This window comes from Dreissena polymorpha, chromosome 8 (assembly GCF_020536995.1).
Source record: "Dreissena polymorpha isolate Duluth1 chromosome 8, UMN_Dpol_1.0, whole genome shotgun sequence".
Taxonomy (NCBI): Eukaryota; Metazoa; Mollusca; class Bivalvia; order Myida; family Dreissenidae; genus Dreissena; species Dreissena polymorpha.
In genome coordinates, this window is record NC_068362.1 from 59,869,134 (window position 1) to 59,889,858 (window position 20,725).

General features: G+C 32.2%; 1 protein-coding gene across 1 annotated transcript in view; it reads right to left on the bottom strand.

Moving 5' to 3' along the window:
* The window catches only part of LOC127840567 (leucine-rich repeat-containing protein 15-like), an 84,844-nt gene that overhangs the window by 43,711 nt on the left and 20,408 nt on the right, over window positions 1-20,725 (bottom strand). Inside the window, exons 6-9 of the mRNA XM_052368977.1 lie at window positions 13,684-13,755; window positions 7,739-7,810; window positions 1,707-1,778; window positions 1,298-1,369 (exon numbers count right to left, since the gene is read on the bottom strand). Of these exons, the coding sequence (XP_052224937.1) occupies window positions 1,298-1,369; window positions 1,707-1,778; window positions 7,739-7,810; window positions 13,684-13,755 (288 nt within the window). The remainder of the gene's footprint in view (window positions 1-1,297; window positions 1,370-1,706; window positions 1,779-7,738; window positions 7,811-13,683; window positions 13,756-20,725) is intronic.

Below are 20,725 nucleotides of genomic sequence, written 5' to 3' on the forward strand. Positions count from 1 at the left end.
AATTGTTCAATTCTATTTAATCAGAATTCGGCCCTGTTGTGCCTATTTGTTTACACTTTGGTGATGCGTTTTTACAACCGGATGTAGGTCATAATACCTTGCAGACGGATGCCTTCGGGCAATTGACAGTTACAGTTGCGTTATTGGGTAAATACCTATGTATTCCGGTAAAAGACAAGCGTTTTACCCAACAGCTTACAGTTAAACATATACACAAGTAATGTTTACATTGCGGCGTGGTAATTTAAAAGCATGTGCTATTATTTGTTGAAACAATTGACTTAAACAATATACACATTTCATGTTCGATCGTCAATGTAATATTTTAAGAGTGTTATAAATCTCAAATTTTCGGACACCTCTATTTTGTTTATCTTAATTTGGGCACCAAAACAACACGGAAGTTATTATTGCAGGGGAAACAATTTGTAAATAGATATAGAGAATACATGATTAGTACCGAGGTGGACAACGTTTATCCGTTAAGGCTTAGAAAAAAAAATAGGGCGAGCTTTCAATATAAGGACTAACTAATTATATCTTAAGGGCACAACTTCTGCTATAACATAAACTTTTCGTTATACGCCGTAAATTTCCGTAGTCGTCCGCAGCATTTCGGAACGACTCTCAATTGAAACCAGTGTATCATGCATAAGTGTATGTTGCTTTGTTATTGGATGAAAATCACATCTTGGCATTGCCTTCATTAATCACTAATCATTATGCACTATGCCTATTTCATAAGTCTCTCTCCACAAACCAACATTTACATACCCAGCAAGCAATTTACGAACAAGAACGTTGTATCTGTACAAATGAATGATACCAATATGCCGAATATAAAAAGACATCCGCCATCAGGCACGATGAAAATGAGTCTACATACAAATTTAAAGTACCATCAAGAATCATGACACAGTCGTGAAAAAGGATGCAACTTTTACGGAAATACCGTTCCATAGAAAGTGATTAGGTAGGAAAGTATTTTGTGAGAAAATTATTAATAACTGATCACAAAGATACACGAAACACGTATCTTTGCATATTTTTGAAAATTTACAAAATAAAGAAGACTTACGTTAGCAAAAATTTTGTTTTTGCTACGGTTTCCCGTAAAATGTTACATTTATTCAGTAAAGATGTATTCAATATTTGTCAAACATTTGTAAAAGAAACGTGATAATTGTGTATTGAAGTTTGGCATAATGTCTTAACAAATTACAAATTACAAAATTATAACTTTATATTCACAGTCTGTACTGGACTGTACTGGATTGTTACTCTGAAAACGTCTTACAGTTCCTCAAGGTTCGGCACTCCTTGAAAAGTATCATCTTCTATGATGTTGAGGTCGTTGTCATTTAGAGCCCTTAAAACAAACTTAACAAATCAACGATACTTATACTGCTATTACACTCTTAATCAAAAATTTAAATACGTTAATAATTATGTTACTATAATATTATCATGCCTTTATACCAGAAAGACTGGCTTTGACTTTATTCCAAAACCATATTTAGCAAAAGCCAGATAATTTCCAGAGAACGCTGAAAACCATGCATTCTTGAGGGCAGTAATTCGACAACGACACATTAACAGAGAATATCCTTCCATTCATTCTAGCAAGCCACAGACTGACACTTTTTTTATTCGGAAACCTTGACGGCTTGCATTTAAAGACGAAATATGTCTTTATGGGTACTCACAGCAATCGCAGTCGACTCAAGCCACTGAACGCCGCCCGAGAAATGTTGCTTACCCCGTTGGCACTAAGATCCCTAAAGTAAGAAGAAAGAGCAACATGTGAAAATATAAACAAGCAACAAAGGTTAACACATTTCAAAGACAACCAAAGTTAAAAGCTTCCAAATCATAAAAGCAATCGATAAAATCACGTGCAGCAATCAAATAGGCGGGTCTAGTGATAAGCCAACAAACCCCTACTTAATAAGAGGTATACCTGTCTGCTGCAGGCTATGTGAAAAATCACTTTAATTCATTTTTATCCATAAATAAGGGATATGGGAATAAATAAAGGAAATGCACGAAATAAGTTCATTCTACTTTTTCTAATAAATGAATATTACATTGGATTGGTTTGTGTGTTTTACGGTTCACACTGTACGACATTTAAGTATGCTTTGCAAATTATATATATATATATATAATACAGTGCTTTTATTTAGGAACAATTCATTTCCATTTCAAAGAAGTCAGCTTTAAAAAATCCCACATTCCTGCTCAAAATGACAAGTTACAAATAGTGTTTAAAACATATGTTATGGGATCTGTGTATTGTCCGATTCATTTACATAATACAATGTTTCGTACTACATAAGATAAACAATAAAATATATTGTTAATTTATGTTTATTTATATCAACAACAACACAAATAATTTATTTCCCCATTCCCGCAATCTCTAATACATGTATGCATAATCAGTATATCGGAACGTTCGCCGTTACGCAAACATCTTGTTTATACTCGTAATAAGCGAACATATCTTATGTATTGCGTATGTACATCTGAACCGATAGAAGGTCATTATCATAAAGATATATGCATGTGGAAACTCATGAACGCGCTTAACAAATAAATATGTTACCTGACAAAACATGTTTCGACAGGAGAAACAGGAATTGGTGTTCATAGTATAATATCGGCATTTTCACCAAAACGGACTTTTTGTTGTAGTAAAAAGTCCAGTTCCGTTTAATGTGGGGGGTATACTGGACAACTAAGGTAAGCAGTATACTGGACAACTAATGAAATGCAGTATACTGGACAACTAATGTATGCAGTATACTGGACAACTAATGTATGCAGTATACTGGACAACTAGTGTATGCGGTAGAGTATAATGAAGGAAATACGGAAAATAAGAAAACTGAAGTAAACTAAAAATATTTAAATATTCATGCAAAAGTCACTTGTATGGTATACCGATAATAAACTTTATTTATTTTATTTATGTATAAAACATATGAGACATTAAGTAAAATAATTGTATTCCAAAAATACATATTGTTTGTATGAGTTCTGTTCTTCTTGATTAAGTTTATTATTCAGGCACTTATAAGCATAGTGATGGCGAACGAACATAGTACAGATAAACAGGTATTTGTCAACCGTGTTTGTTGTTAACATTATACTAGATACTTAACGGTTAATATTCTTCAGGATAATGTCATTATTTGCACAAATGTATTTAAGACAAAAAATAAGAATGTTATAACTTTTCATGGCATGTGTTCACAATTCTTTCATTTCCCGGACCTATAAAGCATCAAAGACTTTCAGCACATGTCGTAAAGTTGTTAGCAAGTTCTTACATTTAAAGTTTAAAGATTTAGAAATGTATAGTTTGTCTGTACAAAAGTAAAATGGTGCGTGTAGGTAATACAATAAAACTCGTATAAGCAAGAAATTCAAGAAACGACCAACTGAATTATATCTTAAGAATAACGTCCTACATATTTGCCCAAAACAAACTGTAGGGATTTACTTGACCTTTAAGATGAACTTATGAAGTGAAAACATATGCGTACCCATGTAGACTACGCGAAAACAAAAATAGTTTAGTAAAATAACACCAACATGTTTGTTTTTTCATGTGTTGTTAGAAGATACGAACACGTCGGAAACCATAGCTCTGCGTAGTGACAAGCAGACTAGCTAGACATCGACAATATAAATTGATGCTTACAACGAATGCAAGTGCCTAAATATTTTTCATTTGATGAAGGAATAATGAAAAAAGTAACCATTTCATATTCCATGTATTTTAAAAATAAATATGTACATGTTTTATCGCGTTCGATTGACGTCTACAGGTATTACATCGTGTATTTATCATAGCGACTGTATGTTTAATATTCCACAGACACCATCTGACGGTTTTCAAACACGTGTCTAAATATATCACACAATTCTGCAACTATCTGTTTATCAATGCATGTTTGTGAACGTTTTGGAACAAGTTTTCATAAAAGAAACATCTGCTATAAGATCGAAATACTTATTTTTTTGTTGGAAAATAATGCATTTAATAGTGCATTTAACAGTCCAACATTTGCATATATAAAACTTAAAAATAATAATGTATTCCGATACTGTAAAACGCGATGCCTTCTATTAAACACTCTGGCAAAATTATTGTAATTAGCAGCACTGATCTAGATAGGGGCATAGTGCTGTTAACAGGAAGAAAGACTAGCCCATTAATAACAAGTACGAAACTTTCACAGGTGTTATTTGTGGTTCAGTCAAGTGTACATTTGCATAGTAATAAATAAATAGTCGTATATTGCAATTCTCCAAAACAAGGCAACACACTCAAACAAAAATTCAATTTAAAAATAAATAATGAAATAAAAAAGTGATTACAACATAACGGATATATATTCAATTCAAAATATAGTTTGAGCCATTTTCGCACTTTAATCTCGTGTGCATTTTATAATGCAACGCAACTCTTGCTTGAATAACAATTTAATTTATTTCTCTTTTGTATGCAAACGCACTAAGTGTACATGTCAACAATGTCATTCAAATGTCCGCTGGGCAAGTTCATGTGCTTTTTATATGAGTATATGTGGATGCGAACGAGACTTGACCCATTCTGCGCTGACGTCGTTTCCGAGAAAAACGTCTTAAACTTGTGACTACTCTTTCGCGTACTTTGTAAACAAAATTGTTTGGCTATCAACACAAGTTTTAATTTCAGGCATAACCTTAAGCAAGATTGTATAGTTCGGATAATTATTATTTACTGTATTTTTTTGTTGTTTTGTTTTTAAAAGTTTAAATTAACCTCAGCTAATATAACAAAATTAACAGTAGGGCAGAGTTCGCCATTTCTAATTAATTAAATATATGCTTTATGTCAAGGCAGGTTTTTCGTACTTGTTCGTTTGTTTTCTTAACCAAAATCAAAGTTGATTTGAAGGGATGGAAGTTAATTTAAAATTAATCTATTCAGTCACTCACGGTGTCTGTATGAGTCGTTTTGGCTGTCAAACTGAAGATTGAAGACGATATTAATTTGTATGTATGTTTTACCCTAAAGTTGTCAAAACGTAAAACAATCGTAATTGTTTCTGTTGTTGTTGAACTTTCATGTAATGACGGTTATAACATTTCGTTGAGAATGTTCTGCGCATGTATTCTTCTTTTTATTTCATTTTATCTGCATATAATTAAAGATGATTGTATTCCAGTTGATCAGTTGACAGCAGATACACTGTGAACTGGATAGGGTTGTATAATACAAGTTTTTAAGCAAATTTCTTTGTGCAATCCCTCAATAGCATGCAAGCAATAACATTTGTATTCGTAATGACAACACAATGAGTCTGATTAATTCTATTTGATGATGTTTATGAGTATAAATTGTAATGTTTATATTCTTGTAAGAATTTTAAGTTGTGAATGTTCATACAAATGATTGTGTTCATGACCAAATAGCAATTGTTTTAATTGTTTCTTTAGCTTCATCCTTTTGTTCATGTATTTCAGCCAGACATACAGATCGGGCAAACGATAAAGGGCGAAAACCATACCAGGTGCTCATTATTATCATGTATAACATGACACCCTGCTTTGTTTACCTTATAAGTTTTAAGCGTTTATAAACGTTTTCCTGTAAAAGATCATCTTATGCATAGTTATGAGATTGTTTTGTGAAAAACACAGAATTGTGCATTTAAAGAGAAAAATGAATTATGTAAAATGATGGGCAACAGTTTAAGCTCTTGATGAAGCAGTCATACCAAGGGAGAGATAAGCGCGTTACATCTAAGTGAATCCTTGTCGTCAAGACTATCGTGACAGCAATTATAACCTGTATGATCAACTAATTAATAAGCATTAAACGTTGTATTCACGTTTACATTTAGAACATTGACTATGATCTGTTCTCTGTGCAAATCAAGAGAACGAAAACAAAGAATATTTTGATTTTTATAATATAAATTGACTAAAACTTGTTGTGTTATTTAAAAAAAATCAAGTTTAAAAAAGAAAAAGAACATAGAAGAAAATACAAAATTTTCAATTTCTGAATTCACAGATATTTCCAGAAAATGTCCATCCAAGAGTATATTATAAATATACTTTTCATTTCACAGACATGTCCATATATGTCTAGATCTGATTGTGTTGATTTGGCTGTTGTTTGTTATCTTATTTAATTTATAATGGTAAAACATATGAAAATAAACCTTTTTGTTTCAATTGGCAAATATGAGTATTTACAAATTTATAATAATACAATTAATTGTGTTGTTTGAAATACATAATTTTCATCGACATTTGCGAACAATAGAGCTATTAAAACACAAACTGATAAGCATAACATGTACTGATATTCATTAAATTGAAACGTTTTTCCATACAAAAAAGCGCTATTCGGCGTTAATGACATCGAACACACAATACTGGGATAACGTGTCATTTTAGGAATTGGATGCTCACATTTCTGAATTTATTTGTTAGATGTAGTACTTTCATAATATATGCTTGACTGAAAAAAGGCTTTTGTAACCAGATGGGTCAAATTCCCGTTCCCTGCCACAAATAAAGTATATACTTAGTTAATTGCGTCACAAGTTCAAAAATATTAGTTTTACAACAAATGCTTTAAATCTCTGATTATGTAAAAGATTTATCAAAAATAAACAGGTTGATAGTTGTTATATATACAACTATATATTTATTATAGATGTGTTTGATTCCTAAACGGACCAACAACGAAGGTTATATGTCAAGCGCAATCTCCAAAGCTCGATTGGCGATATTGCCGAACACTTAATGCTAATCAATATATCATGGCGTCAAAGCATTGACCAAGCACAGATATACAATCTTCACATATCATTCAATGAAAAAAAATCAGGATAAAAAAATAATCCATGTTTATCAAACGGCCAGAAAAATCGCACATTATGAAGTAACTCTTTTCACCTGTTTATGAGGCGAGAAACTTTTCCGATGCGCTTTTTAACATCTTTTAAATGGAAAAAAAGGTCATAGAAAAATAAAAAATAAATAAATAGTGATGATACATTTATTATCAAACAGTATCACATTGAGACATTGTGACTTTACTTAATCAAGTAAGTTGTTGTTAATGTGCATAAAAATAGTACTTGTTCGCATAACGTGCTTTCCCCTTTAAAATATTTTATTTTATTATATCAATATCTTTTAAACCCAGAACCATCAATAATGCTTAACGTTTATAACAAGACATTTAAATATCCTACTTAAAACAATCGAAATTCCCACAAGATTTTTTTCCATGCATTTGATGTGAAAACTATATCATAAGGGAAAACACACAAAAAACAACATATGGAAGAATGCGCAACCATCAATGGGAAGGTCAATTTCGAACACAATTCCTAATGAAAAAAAAAACAGTAACCTGTCAGCAAAAATAATAGGTTAGCCATAGCTTATAAAGGCAGATTTAAAAGATATTTGATAGTTAGTTTGCAAAATTGTGTTTGTTTAATGTTCTCCGCTAACCGTTTTACTATTTATATTTTTTTTTCAATTTAAGAAACGGGATCGTTTACAAATAAAGTTTTGGGAAATGTCTAACAAATCGTATAAAATTGTACTTGAAAATGATGGAAAGTAATGCAACAGTTTAAAGCAAATAAAAAAATATACACAGTTATAACTTTTCATTCGTTATATGTACTTGATTTGAAATCTGGATACGACTTACAGATGATCTAGGTTAAGCAAGTCTTCAAATGCACCAGTCTGTATGGATGAGATGGAGTTGTGTGATATAAACCTGGAAAAAAACAAAGTCAACTGAAGAAATCAACGATAATTAAACTGTTACGAAGCAAATAATAAAATATTTCAAATAAGCAATTGGTCAACATGTATCTGCTATTTATAGGAAATCCTATATTCAAACAACACGTGGGCACAAGAAGAATATTGCATAGTTTAAATGAAAAACGGGCTTATTCTAGAGAGCGAGGAAACCTCGCAGTTGATTGGCGTCGCACTAGCTAAAGAAACTTCAGCGTACAGTTTATATAATATTGACATACCTGTACGCTGAAGCCAACCCCGTATCGAAAGTCAACCAGAGTCGTAACATATTTATGTCACGCTATAAATCAAAGAAAGCTGCTTTTCTTTGTAACATTATTACATATATTGGTGAATGAATATACATTACTGCATCGGGGAATATTTTAAGGTTCAAATTTTTCAAATGCATCTCACAATAGATGAAAATAACTCTCATCAGTCTGAAATTAACAATTTTGACGCCATTGTCGCTTTATCACGTGACGAGTTTTCATTTGGATACTTTAGGATCGACCTTGACATTTTTTGCTGAAATTGTAAACATTACTTTCGTTTTCGGAAATCTATTATTTGTGATTAACAACTAACGTCTGATGGATTATAAGACTGATTTCAGTGTGAACAAGGTAGTTTTAAATAATATTTACATTGAATTTGTATTTACACTACAATTTGTTTACAAAACAAACCAGAATAATCTAAAATACCGGGAAATGTCATTCTGAATTTGAAAACACTTGAGCACATGGTATGTTACTAAAAATAGAAATAACGTCATATGACCATGAAATCTCGGGTGGTTCGCATATCAAGAAAGTCTGTCACATTGCTGTTTTTCTCGATATGTAAGAGCAGAACAGATAATTTTTAAATGTTTAAGATAGTATTTTGTGAAAGAATATATCAGTTAAATGTGAAAAATGTCAATCTTTCCGATCAAGTGGTTGATTTGGGCCAATAACTGCATTTAAAAGCTGATTTGGACCGGTCTTTGTTAACTGTCACCTTTTCGGGAATTTCTGGATGACTTTCCTAATGAGGTTGGTCCATAACTATAAAGTCGCGCCAGTCAAAAATCATTTAAAGCGACATTTAAAGTTATGGTTGCCAGAACTAGCGTCGCACTGAAGTGCGGCGACTAGTATGAAATACGTTTTTTTTTCGCTTATGGGATGGGAAGTTATTTTACGGATCAATGTATATATTTTTGTTGTCAGAATATCTTGCATAGCGTGATTTTTTGTGTACTGCATTTGTGCCTATTACATTTACTACAACATGTATTGTCAATAATGCATATCTAATTCTTTTAATTAATAACTGATCACAGGGACTGGGCAATAATAAAAGATCACAGGGACTGGGCAAATACGCTTACAAGATGAAGCAGATTTTTTAAAACCTACACAGTTCTGTTCCATTAATGAAAACTCCACACCGATGCCAGTAAAAAAAGGTAACCAATGTAAATTAAATGAAGTTTGAAATATTTGGGGGTTACAACACAAAATCATAGATAATGGTTATTTGGGGGTTAAAACACAACATCATAGATAATGGTTATTTGGGGGTTATAACACAAAATCATAGATAATGGTTATACCAGTATCTTTTTCTATTTTGTTTAAAATAATCGGCCAATATATTAATATTTACAGTAGAAAAAAATCGTTCCATGTATCTTCATTGAGTGCCTTTTACACTGAAATTCCCGACGCCCTTTGATGCTTTGCATCAATACTTATCTTGTAGGACAATCATATACAAAGTTTTTGTCTAATCAAGAAGACCACAGACTTACACGTTTATACATGGACAGTACTTCAAGTTAGCGCGAGCCTATGAACGCCTCCCGAATAGCGATATATAACAACGCCATGTGATTAAACAAAACAAAACACCAGCTCTCGATTCCTTATTCAAGCCGAAACAAGAAATCATAGTTTTGACTACGAATCAGCTATAAATATTTTACATACCAACCAAAATATCATCAATTTGCAAACTATTAATGATAACTATTAATGGATGCATATCTGATTACTAATGTTGATGCGGGGGCGAGACGTAAATCAAGAAATGTTTATATGTGTTGTAGTCGCAGTGCAATCAACAGTCTGTTGGGATGTACTGCAACCATTTGATTCAAGTCGTACCTAAAAAAATGTTAACAATCAATCAAGATCGTCGTATGCATTGCGCCTTGATAGTATGCCTTTGTAACTTTTAACAAAGCTTCATACCACTGTGCAATCCACTGTGCAAAACAATTATATCTCTTAAACTATTTTTTTTAAAGATATCGAAGCTCAATTGTTATCTTCGTATTCAGCTACTGATTTGAAAGATATAACCAATGAAATTTATTGAAACGAAACAGAGTGACTCCATTATAACCAATGCGGATGCGCATATAACAGAGAAAACGCCTAATATACAATATAGTATTGTATATATACGTGTTTGTGGTTCTCTCAATGAATAAGCATAGACAAGCATAATTAGAACAAAAAAAAAATGAATGTTTATTCTATGAATAATACTGCATATCATTATAATCGAACAATTATTCCAAGAAATCTAGCGAAACAAACGCTGAGAAAATTGCTTTATTTTAATAAAAATGCAATAGGTATCTGAACAATAATTTTAGCGTGATGCCTGACAATATGCGCGGGTCCACACTTTAATGCCTCGGCATTTACAATTTCAAAAAAACAACTCATTAAATTATCGAATTAGTTTTTTCTCAATACTAAAAACTCAATTATATCAAATCCCTTATTCCGAAGCCATAATACGTTCTGATGCTTACAATTGAGAGCGTGTGATTGTTTTTCATAATTATGACTGCACTATGTAACATTTATAATTTGTTTTTACGGATAAAATACTGAAAACACGCATTCACTAACATTTGCGTAAACCTAGAAATATGAATAAGGAAAAGTCGGGAAAGCATTTAATGAATAATTGTAACTTATGTAATACTAAGGATAAATGTTTGCTAGTACGGTTCACAACATTTCAAACACTTGTTGTATGGGTCAATTATCTGAACACATTGCATGCAAAAATGCGTCATTGGTGTCTTAAGAGACGCATGCTGTTTATTATTGAAACAAACAAATTATTTCGAATTTCAGTTACGTTTCTGAGGCCAAAAAACGTTGTTTATTTTCACAAGCATCTACACAATAGAGGGTGGATAGTTCGGGTTATTGGTGAGGATTTTGATTTAATTTGTGTATTGCATCCACAATTTGCTCTTACTATAATAACTATATTATATTAAGTTAACACGTTTTCAAAACAGTTTAAGTTTATAGATCGTTCATCATTGGTAACGTGTTAAAAAAAAATAGATCTAAACATTCGATATGTGTTAAATAATAACATGTGGTAAAACTCGTTGCTCAGGACATCCGGTTATGATAGAATCCGGTTTGCATATTGGAAGTCATTATAATGTTTTATTATTCATTGAACTTGCTCTGTTGATAATAAATATTACACATTTTCATGCTAAGTCCTCTGGAAGATAAAAAAAAGTATTGGTTGTCTAGTGGTTAAACTTTCGAAATCTAAAAGGTTTTGATTAAATCTAAATGTGCACTGCGTCGTTTAAAACTAGAAATGACATTTTAGATTCGTTTTGATGTTTGAGTTAATATACTCGTAATATTTGTACAAAATTAAGAATATTAACAAAAATATACTGACGAAATATGGTTCTGTTGTTGTACGTGTTGAACACCACACACATTGCATATATAGTAATTACAAACAGTCTAGCTAGAAATAGATTGTACAAGTTGTGAAGGCATGTGTCTCAATATTGCGTGTTTCATGCACAAATAATGAAATAAGTAACCAGTGTATGTACCAAAAATATAAACAAAATTTTTTTATCTTTTTTATCGAGTTTTATTCACATCTACAGGTATTCATATCGTTTTTTATAACAACGACTGGTTGTTTAATATTCCACAGACAACATCTGTCAGTTTTCAAACACGTGTCTAGAAGTATAACAAAAATCTGCAAATTTTATCGTTGCATTTTTGTAATGAAGCCTTCCAATAAGAAACGTCTGCGCTATATCAAAATACTTATTTTTTTATTTCTTTTCGAAAATATTGTATTTCATAATACATAATACAATGTAATTCTACAACATTTTCATATATAAAAAAATGGAACTAATTATGCGTTCAGACATTGTAAAACGCTATGCATTCTATTAAACACTCTGGTACTGCAATATTCTTGTATGAAATCATCTAAACAGGTGAATAGTGATGCTAAAAAGGGAAGAGAGTCCATTTAAAAAATAAGAAGGATTCTAATATGTTATATGTGGTTGAGTAAAATGTAAATCACAAACTTTTTCGCGCTCGTTTAAATGGGTCTATTATTCAGTTTGTTCATCATCAGTATATTACTATCAAAAACGTGTCAAGAGAGTATATTAAGATTAGTTTGGCAAGTTTCGCCTGGTTCAATTTTGCAAATCGTGTATTTTTTAACATGCAAATACGGAATCTCTACGGAAAACTGATCGTTACCTGCGGAGAAGATGTATTAAGTGTAGGAAAGGACCAGCGTTAAAATTAATAGCCACAAATTGCACTTCTCCCAAAAACGACAGTCTTCTCAAACAAAACTTCAACTTAAAAATCAAAAAATGAATAAAAGTGCGTATAAACGAAACGGAAATATATTAACTTCAAAATCGTGAATGTAATGTTGAGCCATTTTTGCACGTTTACCGCGTGTGTATTTTATAGTGCCATCACAAATTTTGCTTGGCGGAACTTTTTTCCCATTTTATTAAACCACACTACGTAGTCATGTCGACAATTTAATTCAAATACCCGATGGACAAGCTCCTGTGCTTCATATTTGAGTATAGTATGTGCATGACTCTATCCGAAAACTCCGACGTACTTAGTTACTCGCATAATGAGTTAAAAAAGAATTTGTTGTACAAAAGAGGTTATAAATCTTCGATGACGTCAAAGAATCATCCAAAATACACAATGTAAGTTTAACAACTCGTATAGAAATAGATTTTGAGTGACAAAAGGCCCGTCATAAGACGGATGGATTGATAAAGAAAAGCACATCAAAGAAGTGACCGCATATCGCTGAAAGGGGATTCGTCTGCGCTCTACCGACGAGAATGCCCTACACTTAATGCTGCACAATATATCGTGGCGTAAAAAAAATAATCACTGATGTGGACTCTGCACATATCATTAAATGAAGAATTACACTTATGGTAAAATCATCAGGAAATATTTTTTTAAAATCCATTTCATAAACTGGAAGAAAAGAAACCGCTGCCTGCAGTAGCTTTTCTTCCAGTTTATAAGGTAAGCAATTTTTGTTATGATGCAATTGTTTTCTATTTTTTTAATGGAAAAAATATACTTTTCGGGAGGTAGGAAATTTTAATAGTGATAATAATTGCATTAACAAATAAGAACATTTTGAGAAATTCTGATTTGCCTCAATCAAGTTAATTGATGCATATATGCGTTAAAATATTCCTTTAACCCAATGAATGTTTTTCACATTTAAAAAAAAGAATTGTTCTTCTTCAACTTTCTTTCAAACGGAAATTAGCATAAAATCATCAATAATGCTTAAAATTTATAACATGACATACAAAAATACTACTTAAAACCATCGAACTCCCCCAGAATTCTTATACAAATATTCTTTGTTTTGAAACAGGTAGACAGTGATCAAACAGTCTGAAGCAAGTACAAAATTACAAAGTTGTGACTTTACTTTCGTTATTTGTACTGGATTTGAACTTTGAAAACGTCTTACAGTTTAGTTAGGTTCGGCAATCGTCTAAATTCTCCGCTAGGTATGGATGAGAGCTCGTTGCCGGCTAATATCCTGAAACAAAACAAAGTCAACTGAAGTAATCAACGATAATTATACTGCTACGAAATAAATATTACACTATGTTAAATAAGTTAAGAATTTGTAAACATGCACCTTCTTTATATAAAACAGCTTATATTGAAACCACACGTTGAAACAAGAGAAGAAGAATATTGCACAGTTTATTGATAAACAGCAATCTTTACTGATAGCGAGGAAAACCTCGCAGTTAGAAGGACAATCCTATGACAAAGGCAAACAACAGAAAATGGTATTCTGTCCGACATTAGAGTGACACGTTTTTACTTGGACAGTACATATAGCTGACGAGAGTCTATGAACGCCTTTCGAATAACGGAACCATGAGATAACGCATATAAGCAACACAATTACACATACTGCTTAGGTTTGATGTGAAAAAACCAATGGTTTTACGTTTCCTGCTTATTCACGAAGCAGATTAAATAAAAACGTTGTCTAACGTCAAATCAATGATGAGGAAATGCTAATAATTATAATGATGATAATGATGATAATGATGATGATAATGATGATTTCGCCCTATATGAATCCCACGTTATTTTTTTATCGGGGTAAAATGGTTTTCAAAAATACATATGATTATGAGTACATACGGGTTGATTTTCAGACAAAGCATCCTAAGTAAAGTCACCATAATTCAATTGCCATTTTCTGATTATTTATAGAAACCAGAGTAACCGCGCGATAGTCTAATGAACAAATAAATTCAAATGCTTGAGAAACATCAATCAATTTCGATGAGTAGAAAAGGAAATGCTTACGGGAAATAATTTTATGTTCGCAAATTATACCGTCGGACGTAGCGCGACTCATTTGTTTGTGTTGGCTTCAAATTGCAATACCGAATATCTACTGCAAATTATATAAAATATATAATAAATAAACCCCTTAGTTATTTACAAAGAAAAGAAAGGTTTTAATATTCACTGGTCTTTTATGAAGGGAAATGTGAACAGGTGCATTTATATTACACGCCAAAACATAATAAAAAACATTAACAATTAAAACGGATCACCTATGCGGTCGCCGCTTTAAAGCGGACTATACAAGGGATAGGGATGTCATACAGGTGAAAAGCGTACCGAACCTCACACATTTGGCAAAAAGATGTGAATACAAAATTATTCAGTCTCAAAAAGCCATTTTCTTAAAAGCCGTTTATATGCAGGTACCTACTAAATAATAAGTTAGTAACTACTAACTATTAAGTAATAATCTCGGACAGGTAGAGAGCACAGAATCAGCATAAAACAGGACTGTGAAAGTAACCATTAACATCATACCATGGCAATTTCAAATAAAAAATTTAAAGAGAATATGAATTTCATATCATTGCAATTTATTTACTCAATGGTCAATTACTCAAACGTTTCTTGTTTAGCACCACAACTATTTGATAAAAGTGTGTTTGTATACTGTTTGTGTTGTTTTTTTCATTCTTTAACAGGTGTTGCGATATATTTTTTCTGGCAGGTGGCCTGTTCGTACACTTAATCCAATTGTATGTGTAAATTATAACAGTGCTGTATGACTTTCCGACATTTAAAAAGTGATTTCACTGGTATAAAATATGTGCATTATTAAAACTCAACGTGCATACTCGTATCAAAAATGTTAAGAAAAACTTGCATCATGATTTGAATATAGTAATCAACTTAATACAGTAAGAAAAATGACCTGCTGAAGAAATATGTGTTTCTTAAGACTTTTGTTCAATGAAAACCGAGTATGACGTTGTGCATATTTTTTCTGGTAATTAACCTTAATGTTTGCATATTTATAATTAATATATCGTGTTTAATCGCAGTTGTGAGCATATAGAAACGCTGACTGGCTATGGCATTGCATATACATAATAAAAACATATTACATTTCACATTATTATGTGACTTGAGATGCATATTACACCGATCTGGCAGATTAAGATAAATCAAAGTGTATGTGGACTAATTCTATGTTAAGTGTGAGGTCAGGCTAGCTTTCAACTGGTTTAACCGTCCTTCCATTGCATTGACGCTTCCAAGACGCCGACCCCAGCTTTAATCATTATTATATGTTTGTAATGCATGTTGTTCATCGAATAATACAAGCTGACGGTGGCAATATTATTTTTATGAGCTTTTATTATCATTTGTTCGCTGCATGGTATCGAACAATGAATCTATTGAAATCATCATTCAGAACTTCATTTGATAGCTTTCTTGTAAGTGTGCTGAATAAATCGTCTGATAATGCTTGACGTAAAATGATAAATCCATTTAAAAATCACAAATAAAACACAACTTTGACGTAACGTTTAGCCTATAGACTTTTGTAAACCGGAAATATGAAAAGCGTCTCGCAGTCAGGCGCGTGTTTCCCACGGATCAAAATGCACGGGTGTGGAATGTTTGCAGACGAAAAAGATAAGATATTTAAAACATAATTTTTGTTTTCGAAGATTTTATTCAAAAAAATAGTCTAAGACCATTTTAGTGTTTTTTTTCTTATACCATTTTTAGTGTTAACACGTTTATAGAAATTAAAATACATTTAGTTCGTACAAACTATGCTAATGGCAAAAGCTAGATAACGTTTGCAGTAGGTGTTATGGTTAGCTTAAGTCCATTAATTATTGCGTGGCGCAGAAGTAGCGCATCCACTTCTGGATCATGACGACAGTTGGTTCTTAAACCGGCGTCGTCACTTTTTGTGTTCACTTTTTTCATGCTATAATAGTTAATTCAATTAAAAACATAAGATTTGTAAGCAATCATATCTAATGACAATTTGCATACTCATTTATTTGATTTTGCAAAGTGAATCTCGTCGTATTTGATGATGAGATAACATACTATTTCAATGTATTTATAAATGGGGTACGTTACTTCAAATACTTTTAACGGATAAATAAGTGTCATGTTTCATGCAGAAGACTGTCGAGTTTTCGATGGCTTCAATATCGTTAAACTTTGTGACGTCAAACATTTACCTAGCGATTTTTGGCGGCAAGATAGGGGGCAAATTAAAGTATTTTGATATGAATCTGCAAATTATATTGCTTTTTTTTCAAATTATTTGAATAATTTGAATAAAGATTAAAAACTCACAGAACGTGTGCATGTAATATGTTGCGTACTAATGATGTTATAATAACGTTAATCAAAACAAGAGCATAAATTAACGTCTAGCCAATAAAAACTAACATTTACATACGGGCATTTACTTCTTTGCAAAATACCAAGCTCCCCTGATACATATTTCTGATTTTCTGATTGATATATGATGGTTTGCAATATTTCACCACTTCTTGTTTCATTAATGTTAACTTATTCTAAAAATAATGTTTTGATAGTCTTTTTTAATATTCATTCAGTCAACTGTTCAATTAAGATTTACTTCAACAGAAACTACCCCATATATTGCCAAAAGAATTTCAACTCATTCCAGCGCTCTCGTTTATTATGCTTGGAATGATCCAGGGGCGGAGACAAGGTTGACAACAAAATAAAGTTTCAAAGCCACTTAATGGTAAGTGATATTAAACTAATTTTAGAGTGTCGTGTTTTTGTAGCTAATTAGTAAACATTAAGTTTATTTTTTTTTTAAACACACACAAATATTTACAATGTAGAGACGCTTCCCTAAGTCAAACCGGACGGGCATCCGTTGACCATTCCCAGTTGGCATCACACGTTTTACGAACGTTGCTGAAACGTAATACTTAGGTCGCAACGTCAGCAACCATTACTGAACGTTGCCATAACGTTGCATACAAAACATTACCAGGACGCTTCATCATAACGTTGCAAGGACGTTTCAGAAACGTTGCATTCTGGTCGATACGTTAGTAACCACTTAAGAACGTTTCTGCAACGTTGCACGCGAAACGTCGGTCGGACGTTTGAGAAGGATGTTGCCACAACGTTGCTTCTAGGTAATTGTGCTCTGTTTTAGCGACTGCAGTTTTTTCTGCACTTTTCTTCCTTGAATTCAGTATCGCCGCTAGTTTTTTCCATTGTATACAGTATCGCCGCTAGGTGGAACGTATATTATTTTTTCTAATAATAGTTTTACTTGTAGGATAACATAAACATTTGTTTATTCGCACTATCGATCTGTAAAGTTTTAACGACAGAATATTAAAATTAAAAGAAAAATTCAAAACCACGCTGTTTAATCTCGCATGTTAACGCATGCGCGAGGCATCGATTTACGGTCTTTGTGTTGTTTTGCCGGCCAGTTTGAATGTGTTTGCGTAGAGCGATAGTCGGAAGGATAACCAGAAAATTACCAGTCAAATTCAAAATTAAAGTAAATTTAGATTTTTTTTTAATTTTACAGATCAGTTGCTTAATATATGCTTAAGATGAACTTTTAGCGATTGGCAATTTAAACAAGAAATACGTGTTTTGATAAATTGTGCAACTAAATACAACGTTGCAGCAACGTTGGAAAAAACGTCAGGAAAACTTTCATATACACCATTGTGACAACCAAACTGCAACATTTGAATGCAACCTAAATACAACGTTGCAGCAATGTTTTTGGTGCCCACTGGGTTATCACTGTAGGGATGGCATCGCATACCTATAACGGTATTCGAATAATCGCATATAACGGTTTGAATGTTTAAATTTCTATATTGTGTAAGTTATAACCGTTTGCTTATTACTTACAATGTTGTTGTATTTGTTAATGTTGCTATCGAATAACCCTATAGGTGTAGGCTAGTACTATGGCCGATCCTGTAATCGAGCACATATACAAACAATCATGTCATAGAATTTTATTTGTATTTGAAATTGTATTATGACAATAACATTTATCAACGTTTATGACTTGGAACATTTGAATAAGTCATGAAAAATACATCACAAAGCCTTTCAGTGATTCTCAGAATTAAAATTTAATCCTTTATCACAGCGTTAAACAACCGCTCCGTATTTTTTAACAAAAAAATATCTTTTGAAAAACATTTTTATGCCCAGGTAGGGTGGCATATAGCAGTTGAACTGTCCGTCATTGTGTCAGTATGTCAGTATGTGTGTATGTCAGTCCGTCCGTCCGAAAAAAAAATTAACGTTGGCCATAACTTTTGCATTATTGAAAATGAAAACTTGATATTTGGAATGCATGTGCATCTCAAGGAGCTGCACATTTTGAGTGGTGACAGGTGAAGGTCAAGGTCATCCTTTAAGGTCAAAAATCTAATAAATGGCGTCAGTCCGTCCGTCCAAAAACTTTAACATTGGCCATAACTTTTTCACTAATGAAGATAGCAGCTTGATATTTGGCATGCATGTATATCTCATAGAGCTGATCATTTTGAGTGGTGAATGGTGAAGGTCAAGGTCATCCTTCAAGGTCAAATGTCAAATATATGGCGTATGTCCGTCCGAAAACTTTCACATAACTTTTTCAATATTGAAGATAGCAACTTGATATTTGGCATGCATGTGTATCTCATGAAGCTGCACATTCCATTCTTAGTGGTGAAGTTCAAGGTCAAGGTCATCCTTCAAGGTCAAAGGTCAAAAATAAAAAAATATCAAAGCGGCGTTCTCATGAAGCTGCACATTGTGAGTGGTGGAAGTTCAAGGTAAAGGTCATCCTTCAAGGTCAAAGGTCAAAAAAAAATAATTTCAAAGCGGCGTCCTCATGAAGCTGCACATTTTGAGTGGTGGAAGTTCAAGGTCAAGGTCATCCTTCAAGGTCAAAGGTAAAAAAATATATATATATAAAAATCAAAGCAATAGGGGGCATTGTGTTTCTGACGAACACATCTCTTGTTTTCAATCGCACATTTATATCATTATTTTTGTTGTTGTCAAATTTGAGTAATTCAAGCATTGTAATGGCTGTTTAAACTGTGATCACAGAAGATTATTCGCCAGTCATTTTAAAAACAGAACAGCTGCCTTAATTTAAAGCCTTAATTGGCACCTAATTGACAAACAATAGTTGATTTTTCGAGCGTGTATTTTGCAATTGCGCAATCGATGCTGATAAGATCCACGTTATCAGTTTCATACGAATACCTATCAAATCAAACATGTTAATCATAATTGATTTCGGTAGACAATTAGTAAGCGGCTTGCAGTTAATTAAATAATAGGACAAATGCGTTTGAAACAGTAAACTTGCAAATATATTCGAATGCAAATTCTGTTATTCGAATACTGACCGTTCAATCGAATATTCAAATATTCGAATAATTGTGTCATCCCTAATTATCAGAGTTGTTTGATTTTAAATTCATATATTTTTATAATTGTTGCTCGGAAAAGTTCGTATAATAGTAAATGTATTGTCATCCTCATCCTAATCATAAAAAACAATAACAAATACGACAACATTCTCATCATCTATGATTTTACGCATCGTCACATCATTGATTTTCGCTAGAACTTGATAATTTCGCATACTTCTTACATTTTACTGAGCCAATCTTTGTACAATTAATTATAAAAAAAGTATTGTATCATCAACAACAAAATACTTCTAACACTACTACAACAAGCCATTTAGCTACCTCACAACTACTATTAACATAACAGTACATTCCAGTACTGTTTACTGATTATTCTGATTAACCTAATGCCTTTCACAATTACATTACTTGAAAACAAGTGGCTTTTAGTTTGAATAACGTTCTCTACTAAGTTCTAAATTTAATAGCAAAAAATGATACAAAAACAACTTGTTTAAATCATACAAAAATAGAATGAAGGTTTGTGAATGTAAATATTTGCATATTTTAATACAAACGTATTATATAAAATGACATACTTTTCATTAAAACGCGCTGCAATAAAAACTTTAAAACGAATTTCGAATATTTAATGTTCTTATTTCGTTAATGAAAGTAATATAGGAAAGTTAATTGTTTGATACCAATGAATAATCGTTTAATTACTCGTTTACTTTAACACACAATTTAGCATAGTATGGCTGTTAT